Source organism: Aethalodelphis obliquidens, unplaced genomic scaffold (genome assembly GCF_003676395.1).
Source record: "Aethalodelphis obliquidens isolate GAN/ISIS:26980383/991018 unplaced genomic scaffold, ASM367639v1 scaffold12, whole genome shotgun sequence".
Classification (NCBI taxonomy): domain Eukaryota; kingdom Metazoa; phylum Chordata; class Mammalia; order Artiodactyla; family Delphinidae; genus Aethalodelphis; species Aethalodelphis obliquidens.
Genome location: NW_020837956.1, coordinates 42742791 through 42754869, shown reverse-complemented (window position 1 = coordinate 42754869; position 12079 = coordinate 42742791). Strand labels below are relative to the sequence as shown.

The window sequence follows — 12079 nt, the reverse complement described above, 5'->3', positions numbered from 1 at the left end:
AGTGTCTTTTTATATGTTCAGAGTTTTTTATGTCAGTTTATGTAAGTGGAAAAATCTTTGTCTTCTAGTTTACATCCTAAAATTGTCTGACCTGTCTGTGAAAATGAACTGTATTCCCATCAAAGTCCTGGCCACCGATTATGAAAGTGGGAATGTGAGTGTGGGCTCGTCCTGGAGGGCACCCTGAGTCTGGGAGAGCACCACGACCCAGGCCCCTGGAGGAGACTGATACCACTGTGGCCACCATGGGAGGGCGGATGGGTGTGGCAGGCGCTGGCTCTGGGGATGTGGTACCCAAGCAAGCTCTCATCTCTCTGCCCCACTTTTCTGGATGAAGGAGGAGGAGGTTGTTGGCTAGAGAGATATCCAGCTTCCTGGTGGCAGATGTGAGGCAGGCAGAGCTTGGTCCGTCTCAGATGAGCGATGCTTCCATGTGCCTTACCTGTGGGAAGGGTCGTTTATGGGGGTCTCATCTGCAAAAGGGGCCCTGCATACCTCCTATTCAGCCTGGGGCCGCCACAGGAGATAACACCTGTGGAAACAGCACATTGTAAGCTCTAAAGCACTGTGACCTCACCGGCTTTGATGGTTTTTTTTTTTTCTCCTGACATTTCTTTTTTGGCCAAAATATACTAAGTTAAGTCTGTTCCCCCTGGGAACTTGGAAGGAGTGGTTAAATGAAGAGATTTTAGGAGTGTCTCTATTTTGTAATTAACTGCCTTTAACCTGTAAACATCCCTAAAGAATTTAAAGGTTACTGTATATATAAAATGCCAAACACACCCCTACAATTTTACATTATAACTTTCTTAGGAAACATTTTTCAAGAGTAAGTGCAGTGTGAATTTAAAGCAGCTCAAATCCTGATTTAGCAGAACTTAAATAATTATTATAACAGGTACTGCTTAAATTAAAAGTCTAGCTTCAGCAAGAATGTCCTAACAGAAGCAATGTTGACAGTGTATCCCTTTCATTTTTATTGTACTTTGAAGTCTTTGAATCACTTTTATGTATGTATCTTATTTAATTCATTATTGCATTGCCATGTGGGTCAAAGATAATGTCCTTTGAAATCAAAATGAATAAAATAATCATGGAATCACATGTTAACATGCAGAATGGACCATAAGGGTTCACTTATCTCCCAATATAGATGCCAAAACTGATGGCCAGAGAGGAGTGATAACTTACAGAAGGTCACATAACCAAGAAAAATAGGTCAGGTGAGCATTTCCAATTAAAGCTACAGATGTAGCTTGTGTGTGTGCATTTGTAAGTTAAGCCCCGCCTGTCCGAGGCACTGCTCGGGTGGTGAGGACATGACCTCGTGGTGGTGAGCTGCCTGGGGCGTCCTCCACAGCAAGTCTCAGCACGTGACCCAGCTTTCCTGGGGGTGTCGTTTGTGTCTTTTTAAACTTCAAACTCTTGCTTTTGTGGGCAGAATATTACCTGTTTTTCCAGTGTAAAGCTTCCTTTTCTGTTGGTTGGTATAAAATGAATGCATTAAGGTCCTGTTTTTCTTTACCCCTAAGAGGCAAGCGGTAGTTGTTTTGATGTATTTTTAGTGGAATATTGCCTGATTGTCATTTTTTCCCCCGTATCTGAACTCTTTGGGGACATTTGTGTTTTATTTAATTGGGGCGTAGTTGTTTTACAATGTTGTGTTAGTTTCTTCTGTACAGCGAAGTGGAGTTCCCTGTGCTATACAGCAGGTTCTCATTAGTTATCTATTTTATCCATATTAGTGTATGCATGTCAATCCCCGTCTCCCAGTTCATCCCACCCCTCTTTCCGCCCTTTTCTTTCTAAAATCTTGGTTGTGGATTTTCCTGGCGCGATGGCTCTTCCTGGCTGTCTGCCCATTGATGCCTTTATCCTTTCATTTTGTGTGAAGTGCTGCAGGACTAACAAAGTCGACTTTTTCTTTCTGGTACCGAAAGTGGCTTCATTTTTACTGATATGTAAATAGTGTGAAAAGATAACCTACCAGGAAAACCCCTGGATTGCATTCACCTTCTGCTGGTTTGAGACAGGCTATTAGAAACTTTCACAGGCAATGTCTCATTGACTCATTCTATCACCCAGGGAAGTTGGAATGATCTAATTTTACCCATCAGGAAACGGCAGCTCAGAGGAGGAAGGTGGATGGTCCAAATGTGTATGGCCAGCATGTGACGGAACTGGAATTAATTTTTATGTCCTCTGATGCTTTTTCTATGACATCACTGCACTTCTCTACAGGATCTTTTCATTTTTTACATATTGCAAAAGTAATTGCTCAAAAGTACATAAACCTCACAGTTTCAGTTGTACCGTGTATAGAATGTCTACAGCCTTTCAGGGAATATTTTGTATGATCTTTCATATTCGTTAGACCCAGTAAACCAAGATCAAAGAGACAATATTAGAAGTTTAGAATTCTTTATAACAAAGTACTACTTATAATGCCCTTAGGTATGTATTGCTAAAAACTGGACTAAATTAAAAATCCATCCCTGTCTTTCTCGCCGTGAATAAACTGCTAAGGGATACAGATAGACTGTCTCCCTTCTCCGTGTGTTTTCATAGCTCTTTGTCTTTATTTTATTTTTGCACTTGATATTCATTCTTTAATTCATTTGTCAGCAATTCAGTGAAGAAAATATGCTTATTTCTGAATAAACAAGGAAGGTGCATTAAGACTACTTGTGTACAATGCTATTTGGTAGAATGGCCATGAGCATCTGGTGGGTGAGAGCTTGTCCACCGTGTTCTGTTACAGAACAGGCTTCTGTTTTGTGTGGTTCTCCTGGAAACCTTCAGCTTTGCCACACTCCTAACACATACATCACGGAGTGATTTGAGAGGGGTGTTCTTGGTTGTATAAGTAAATTAAAAAGCTATAAAATAGTTAAGTTTAGTTTTTATGATTTTTTAAAATTAGCAAGCAGACTGCTTCTTGCCACCTCCACTCATATGAAGGGCAAGCCATTTAGCAGCGAGTGTAAGAGTGGCCAGATGAAACCATCCATGACAGGTGATGCAGATACGTATATGAGAATTGGGGACGTTTACATAAAGTGTTGGTTTTTTGTTTGCTTCTTTCTTTCTCCTTTGTTTTTAACATCTTTACTGGAGTATAATTGCTTTACAATGGTGTATTAGTCTCTGCTGTATAACAGAGTGAATCAGCTGTACATATACATATATCCCCATATCCCCTCCCTTTTGCGTCTCCCTCCCACCTTCCCTATCCCACCCCTCTAAGTGGTCACAAAGCACCGAGCTGATCTCCCTGTGCTATGCGGCTGCTTCCCACTAGCTATCTATTTTACGTTTGGTAGTGTATATATGTCCATGCTACTCTCTCACTTTGTCCCAGCTAACCCTTCCCCCTCCCCGTGTCCTCAAGTCCATTCTCTACGTCTGCATCTTTATTCCTGTCCTGCCCCTAGGTTCTTCAGATCCATTTTTTTTTTACATTTCATATATATGTGTTAGCATACGGTATTTGTTTTTCTCTTTCTGAGTTACTTCACTCTGTGTGACAGACTCTAGGTCCATCCACCTCACTACAAATAACTCAATTTCATTTCTTTTTATGGCTGAGTAATATTCCATTGTGTATATGTGCCACGTCTTCTTTATCCATTCATCTGTCAGTGGACACTTAGGTTGCTTCCACGTCCTGGCTATTGTAAATAGAGCTGCAATGAACGTTGTGGTACATGACTCTTTTTGAATTATGGTTTTCTCAGGGTATATGCCCGGTAGTGAGATGGCTGGGTCATATGGTAGTTCTGTTTTTAGTCTTTTAAGGAACCTCCATACTGTTTTGCATAGTGACTGTATCAGTTTACGTTCCCATCAACAGTGCAAGAGGGTTCTCTTTTCTCCACACCCTCTCCAGCATTTATCGTTTGTAGATTTTTTGATGATGGACATTTTGACTGGTGTGAGGTGATACCTCATTGTGGTTTTGATTTGCATTTCTCTAATGATTAGTGATGTTGAGGATCCTTTCATGTGTTTGTTGGCAATCTGTGTATCTTCTTTGGAGAAATGTCTATTTAGGTCTTCTGCCCATTTTGTTTGTTTGTTTGTTTTGTTGTTTTTTTGTTTTTTTTTTGCAGTACGCGGGCCTCTCACTTTTGTGGCCTCTCCCGTTGCGGAGCACAGGCTCCGGACGCTCAGGCTCAGTGGCCATGGCTCACGGGCCCAGCCACTCCACGGCATGTTGGATCCTCCCGGACTGGGGCATGAACCCGCGTCCCCTGCATGGGCAGGCGGACTCCCAACCACTGCGCTACCAGGGAAGCCCATCTTCTGCCCAATTTTGGATTGGGTTGTTTGTTTTTTTGATATTGAGCTGCATGAGCTGCTTATAAATTTTGGAGATTAATCCTTTGTCAGTTGCTTCATTTGCAAATATTTTCTCCCATTCTGAGGGTTGTCTTTTTGTCTTGTTTATGGTTTCCTTTGCTGTGCAAAAGCTTTGAAGTTTCATTAGGTCCCATTTGTTTATTTTTGTTTCTATTTCCATTTCTCTAGGAGGTGGGTCAAAAAGGATCTTGCTGTGATTTATGTCACAGAGTGCTCTGCCTATGTTTTCCTCTAAGAGTTTGATAGTGTCCAGCCTTACATTTAGGTCTTTAATCTATTTTGAGTTTATTTTTGTGTATGGTGTTAGGGAGTGTTCTAATTTCATTCTTTTACATGTAGCTGTCCAGTTTTCCCAGCACCACTTATTGAAGAGACTGTTTTTTCTCCATTGTATATCCTTGCCTCCTTTATCAAAGATAAGGTGAGCATATGTGCATGGGTTTATCTCTGGGCTTTCTATCCTGTTCCATTGATCTATATTTCTGTTTTTGTGCCAGTACCATACTGTGTTGATTACTGTAGCTTTGTAGTATAGTGTGCAGTCAGGGAGTCTGATTCCTCCAGCTCCATTTTTCTTTCTCAAGATTGCTTTGGCTATTCGGGGTCTTTTGTGTTTCCATACAACTTGTGAAATTTTTTGTTCTAGGTCTGTGAAAAATGCCAGTGGTAGTTTGATAGGGGTTGCATTGAATCTGTAGATTGCTTTGGGTAGTATAGTCATTTTCATAATGTTGATTCTTCCAATTCAAGAACATGGTATACCTCTCCACCTGTTTGTATTGTCTTTAATTTCTTTCATCAGTGTCTTACAGTTTTCTGCATACAAGTCTTTTGTCTTCTTAGGTAGGTTTATTCCTAGGTACTTTATTCTTTTTGTTGCAGTGGTAAATGGGAGTGTTTCCTTAATTTTTCTTTTAGATTTTTCATCGCTAGTGTATAGGAGTGCAAGAGATTTCTGTGCATTAATTTTGTATCCTGCAACTTTACCAGATTCATTGATTAGCTCTAGTAGTTTTCTGATAGCATCTTTGGGAGTCTCTATAGTATCATGTAGGATAGTATCACATAGTATAGTATCATGTCATCTGCAAACAGTGACGGTTTTGCTTCTTTTCCGATTTGGATTCCTTTTATTTCTTCTTCTTCTCTGATTGCTGTGGCTAAAACTTACAAAACTATGTTGAATAATAGTGGTGAGAGTGGCAACCTTGTCTTGTTCCTGATCTTAGTGGAAATGGTTTCAGTTTTTCAGCATTGAGAATGATGTTGGCTGTGGGTTTGTCATGTATGGCCTTTATTATGTTGAGGTAGGTTCCCTCTATGCCTATTTTCTGGAGGGTTTTTATCATAAATGGGTGTTGACTTTGTCGCAAGCTTTCCCTGCATCTATTGAGATGATCATATGGTTTTTATCCTTCAACCTGTTAAAATGGTGTATCACATTGATTGATTTGTGTATGTTGAAGAATCCTTGCATCCCTGGGATAAACCCAACTTGATCATGGTGTATGATCCTTCTAATGTGCTGTTGGATTCTGTTTGCTAGTATTTGTTTTTTGAAAACCTGTCATTCTAAATTTTCTCCATGCACTTCTTTACATTTATATTTATGTACAAACTTAATTTTTTATATCTTAGGTGCTGCGTGCTCTTTTGCTCTTCAAGAATTGATATCTGTGGACACTTTCCTTGCCAAGAGATACAGAACTGATATTCTAAGTACATCAGGTGTGTTACGTCTGTTAGGCTCACGCTTAGTGTCACATTAGAGGGTAACACACTCTAACCATGAAGAGAGTGGGGAACAGTGTTCGCATAACTCCCAGGGCGGCTGCCTGGCTGCGCCTGTGGGTGGATTCCTGGAGGCAGAGACACCCGATTCCAGATCAGGCATGACAGACGCCCTCGTTATTCCCGGACCCTTTCCAGGAGGCAGGTGGCACCTGCACCAGCCACACGTGGGCCAGCTGCTCCTCCAGGTCCCGTCCACACTAGGTACTGCTGTTCTTTTTAAATGTTTGCCTATCAAATAGTTTAAAAATCATAAATCAGGGCTTCGCTGGTGGTGCAGTGGTTGAGAGTCCGCCTGCCGATGCAGGGTTCACGGGTTCGTGCCCCGGTCCGGGAAGATCCCACATGCCCCAGAGTGGCTGGGCCCGTGAGCCATGGCCGCTGAGCCTGCGCGTCCGGAGCCTGTGCTGCGCAACGGGAGAGGCCACAACAGTGAGAGGCCCGCGTACCGCAAAAAAAAAAAAAAAAAAAAATCATAAATCATTGTTGAGTAACTGTGAGTCTTTGGGTTACTGGTGAGCTGGCATCTCTTTTCAAATGTATTGTTCATTTTATTCCTTCTTTTGGGAATTCCTTTTCATGTCTTTGACTCCGTTTTTATAGGATGTTCACTTGTCTGTCTTCGGTTGTAAGACTCTTCCTGTTAACCTCGTGTCTACTATATGCATATATTTTTGTATATGGAGTTCTTGTCATACAAAATTTTATATTTCCATGTAGTGAATTCCATGAATCTTTTTCTCAAGAATTTCTGGCTTTTGAGTTAAGCTAACCTGGTAGTTTTTCCACACACACGCTAATATTTTCTTCAAGAACTTTTGTTTTTCTATGTTTTTACAAGGGTTGATCTCTCTGGGAGTGTTTTTGAAATAAGGTATGAGAACCACGTTTATAATAATCGAAATCACTAACCATAGTCTTAGGGTATCTTGGGGAATTCCGTGGCGGTCCAGGGGTTCGGATGCAGCGCTTCCACTGCCGAGGGCCTGGCTTCAATCCCTGGTCAGGGAACTAAGATCCCGCAAGCCATGTGGTGAGGCTACAGAAGCAGAATATATTATGAACTATTTCCAATGATGTAATTAAACTTTCTGGAGCCTTCCTCTGCCTCTTGCATCCGACCGTTCAGCACCACAGTGTGTGGTGGGCTTAATGTTTTATGGATCAATTGTCTTCCCACAGCACCAGTCTTATTTCACAAAACGTAACTTTAGTATCATCCTGGTAAACTTCACAACTGTCTTCACGGATTGTTATTGGAATTGCGTGGATGTGAAGATTCATTTGTGGGAAGAGGGTGGCCTTCCTACTTCACTTGTTTACAGAGCATCCCCTGTGCCCCTGGCCGATGGCTTCTGCCGTGAGAGCTGGGAACCCGGCAGTGAGGCCAGGACGCCTGGCGCCGGCACGAGGCCCACAGTCCCGTGGGCTGAAGGGAGAAGACGAAGCAGGGGGCAGGGCTTAGGGCCCTGTGGCTGGTGGGGAGGTCTGTCCACAAGGCCCGTCTCAGCCAAGACCTACAGGTGACGAGAGGGGCCGCGTGGGACTCGGAGGGACCAGGGGACGCAGGAGCCGAGGACCAGATCCTGGGCCAGGCTGGGGGCCACCGCCGGGCTGGAACGAGGACCCGGGCCAGAGGGAGAGACTCTTGAGGCAGCGAGTGGCCCTGCGCTCCTGGGAGGCCGTGTCCAGAGGATGGGTGGCCTGTGTGGACGGTGGTCTGACAGGGTCAGCCTGGGTCGGGCAGGGCTGCAGTGGGGAGGGCGGCAGCCCAGGTACTGAGCGCAGCGTGGGCTCTGGGCGTTTCGTAGGCAGAGGCTGCGGGATGGGCCTCTGGACTCACCGTGCGGGTGAGGAGGGCGGGGCACGGGGGCCGCCGCGGGACAAGGACACAGCGAGGGCTCGCCACTCACTGAGGCGGGGGCCCCGCCCGGCAGGCGTTCGTTTTGTTCTGCATTTGGGGGGAGTTTAGGTTTGTTCTTAACGTTTCTGCTTTTGAGTACAGTTTTGTTCTTAATTTTTTGGGTTTTGAATGGCAAAGACCAACATGTAGTTTAAAGAAGTTGTTTTATGTCCAAGAAATGTCAAGACAGTGTGTTCAGTTCTGTAAAGCGGGGACCTGCTGACCGTGTCTGGTGTGAGGGAAGAACCTGGCTCGGCGGTCTGTCTTCTGTTCCTGCCTCTGCGCCTCTGGGCGGGTCCCCTGAGGACGGTGGTGCTGGGATCCCGGGAAGGGGGCTGTTATGTTTATATTACGGGGATCTTCATCTCTGGCGCACTCATGTCATTTGACAGAAGAGGAGTGATTTTCTAGAAGAAAGTGATGAGAAGAAGATTGTGATTTTGAGTGGAATGCTGAACGCTCTCCAGTTTGGTCACGTTCTTGACTTTATTTTGCAACAGTTTGAGCAGCAGTTGGCTTTACTTCGGGCAGCGTCACGGGGTCAGATAGCACCTTAAGGCAACAGATGACTCGACTTAGTTCTCCACTGAATCCCTTTGCTTTCAGTAGCTGACTCTTTAAATGTCTAACACAGTTTAAATACTGTGTTTAACTTGTTGAAGCTCTGCCACCCTTCCTTTGGCCTCTGACCTGTGTTCTCCTCGTGGGCCGGGTGGAGGGGGTTTCGTCCCCAAGACAACAGACTGGGAGAAACGTGGTTGGTCGGTGATGAATTAGCTGGAAGTGAACACTGTACGTGAGCGTGTGCTTTACGCATCGATAGAAATGGGTCGAAGTTGCGCCTCTTTGATGTGAACCCGAAACGGTTCTCCCTCTGAACGACACGCAAGGATCAGCCCTCTCCCTGCGGGGCTGCCCTGGTCTCGGGTTCCCTTGGGTGCTGGCTCCCTCCAGCCCTGGCCCCGCCAGCAGCCACCCCGGGTCCTCTCCTGAGTGTCCCCACCGACTCCACGTGGCCAAGGCCCCCAGGGAACGGCTGTTCCGTGTGGTCAACCCCACAAGCGTGTTCGTGGGCGCATCCGTGACTCGGGAGCCGGCGAACCTCCTGTTCCCACAGAGACACCACGTCCTGCTGGATTAAAGCTTGTTTTATAAAAGGATGCATGATGACCTCTGACCCCGCAGTAGGAATAAAACGCCTCCTTGCAGACACTGCCTCTTAGTCTTTTTTTTTTATCAGCCTTTGGTTTTACTTTGAGTTCAGGGTTCCTAAGTTCACAACTGAGGGCTTGTCTGTGTGAGCCAGACCTCATCGTCCTGCCCTGAGCAGTCACAGCACACTGACACGTATGCTGCGTGCCTTTGCGTGTTACGTGTGCGTGTGTGCACGTGTGCCTGCTTGGACGGCAGGGGGAGAGGCCGCACCTGGTCGCACCCTCACTGCAGTGAGCCCTGGGGCCCTCTGGTCCTGGCCTGAGGACCCGACCCCTGCGGCCTTCCCCCGCATCTCGCCCCTCCCCCCCCGCTCCTGGCTGCAGGGCTGTGTCCGAGGCCGTGTTGGCCGGAGCCCTGTGCAGGCACAAGAGGGACAGGAGGGCCGTCCGAGTGCTCGCCCGGGACCCGTGCCCACCTGTGTGACCGGGCGCCGCTCCGTCGGGGGCGGGTCGATGACTTCACGCGGACGAGGTGACTTCTTCTAATTTATCCGAAGGTGCCTTTCTGACTCATCGTTCTCCACCTGCTAAAAACATGTTTTATACAAATCCTATAAAAACTACTCAGGAAGAAATATTAAAAATTCCATTATCTTGTGCTAAGTTAATCAAATCCTAGTCAGATGCGTGGGTATGTGATAAACACACAGGCGTGTTCCAGGAGGTTGTGAACAGGGCAGGCGTGTTTTGTCAGCGTCCGTGCTCTCCCGTCCTCACACCCTCTTCGTCTCTGTTTCGTTTCAGACTAAAACCGGGACTGCCTTGTTGCACGATGAAGGGTCTGGACACGCCTATGACATCCGCCTGAAGCTAACGAAAGAGGTACTGACAATTCAAAAACAAGATGTCATCTGTGTTAGTGGCAGCAATCACAGTGCAAATGTAAGTGCTTCTGCGTCTGCAGGCCCCAGGGGTTTGTCTCAGAGTGTGTCTCGTAGATCAGCCCAGAGGCCTCCCCGGACGAAAGCCCCCTAAGAGTGGTCCTGCAGGACATGGCCTGACAAGGTCCTCAGCCGTATCTAAATGTCCCCATTATTGCAAAGCAAAGCATCTTTTCAAGTTTGTATTGTTGACACTCTCCCTGACTTTCTTAATTTCTTCATTAATGTATTTTCCTTGAGCAGCTTTGTATTAAAAATATCCCCAGACACCACAGCATGAGATTGGACATATTCTCATTGGAAACTAGAGAGACGTAACTCGACAGATAATCTAATTCCTGAAAGAATAATAACTTGAGGGTTCCCATCTAGAACGACAGGCAATGAAAGATGCAGCAGGTGTTTTTCAGTGTCAGCCTGGTCCCTGCCTCTGTGGATACAAGAAGGGATTTTCACGTAAAGCTCGGTCCTTCTCAGCTTCAGTCAATTACAAGTGCAATTTTCTAAAGGGGAAGAAACTTATGTATTAGATGTGTTAGAATATTGAATAAAGATGAGGGAAGAATGCTTTTGCAAGTTTTATCTCCAAGTTTAACTTGGGACTATTGCAAATGATGTATATATGTATACAATATATTATACTTGAAATTTCCTATTTTCCTTCCAGTGGACTTAAATGGCTGTGGATATACAGGTGCATTTTGTGTTACATATCCGCATATATGATTATATAGAGAAATTATCAACATCAGTCATTACTCTTTCCTTTGAATAGACCTTCCCATTAGCTGTGAAAATGATGAGCAGGAAACCATGTAGAGGAAAGGAGGTTCCCTCCGTGTATTTTTGGAAGATCCCTGAAGCTCTTCCATCCCCAGGTCACGGCTGGCTCTTCTGGAGGCTCTGGACACCCTTATTTGTGTGGGTTTCTGGGTCCTCACGACCTTTATGTTGGAGATGACATAAACAGGTCCATCCGCAGTCCTGCAGTCAACGTGTCCTCATCAGGTTCCCTGGCGTCAGGTGACCTTGCCTCTGTGTCCACACACACACGGCACTTTATGACCCTCAGCGCTCATGTCTCCACCTGGATGGCATTCTCTTCCTTCTGTCCTGGAGCCCAAGGCCACCCCCCACGCCCCGTCGCCCGCCTGCTGCGCCCATTCTGGCCGCCGGCCTTGATCGAGGGCACCCCTTTGGGTCCAGGACGGTGGAGCCACACGAGGAGGGCGAGAGACAGGACACCGTCCTTCCCAGGGCTCCCCCCTGGAACCTCAGGCCCGGATCCTGCATCCCGACCTCCAGAGCCCCCGGTGCGCCCTGCAGAGCCCCACCCCGGCACCAGCTCTTGCTAAGACTCCCGCTGGCCCCCAGTCTGATCTCTCTAGAACAGATAAAGCAGTCTTGTGCTTACCTTCTCTGGCCCCGTCACTGACCTTCCCTTTGCTAATTTCCCTCCACGTGTTCTAAATACCACACGGGACGGGGGATGGTGGGGAGAGGGGGAAGCAGGGGCGTTTTGTAAACACTTAAGTGTCACCCTTCTTAATAGTGAATTTGCACCCTACAGAAAATCACAGACAAGTTACAGTAAAAGCAGGTAATGTTTCTGTGCTGTGTTGTCCAGGAAAAATAAATTACACTTTTTAGAATTCAGCGTTGGATTCTCTGCCCAAGGTTATGTTCTTGATGAAAATTATCGGCTCCTTCATAAGAAAAATGGGTGAGTGTTCAGACCTATAAATTTATGTTTACAATTTCAAGTGATTTATTGGCGCCTAAAGCTCGATAATAGAACTCCCTGCTCTAAGTTAGAGGGTGGGGCACGTGGACTTGTTCCGGGTCTCTGCCGGCTCCATCCCTACTGGTCTCTGCTGATTCCTTAGGAAGCCCTCCTTTGTAGGAAAGGAGGGAGTATCTCCTTGAGT

The 12079-nt window shown here is 45.9% G+C and overlaps 1 protein-coding gene across 1 annotated transcript in view; it reads left to right on the top strand.

The window, feature by feature from the left end:
- The window catches only part of SNTG2 (syntrophin gamma 2), a 198557-nt gene that overhangs the window by 59467 nt on the left and 127011 nt on the right, over window positions 1-12079 (top strand). The window contains exon 2 of the mRNA XM_027113931.1: window positions 10015-10152. Within this exon, the coding sequence (XP_026969732.1) occupies window positions 10015-10152 (138 nt within the window). The remainder of the gene's footprint in view (window positions 1-10014; window positions 10153-12079) is intronic.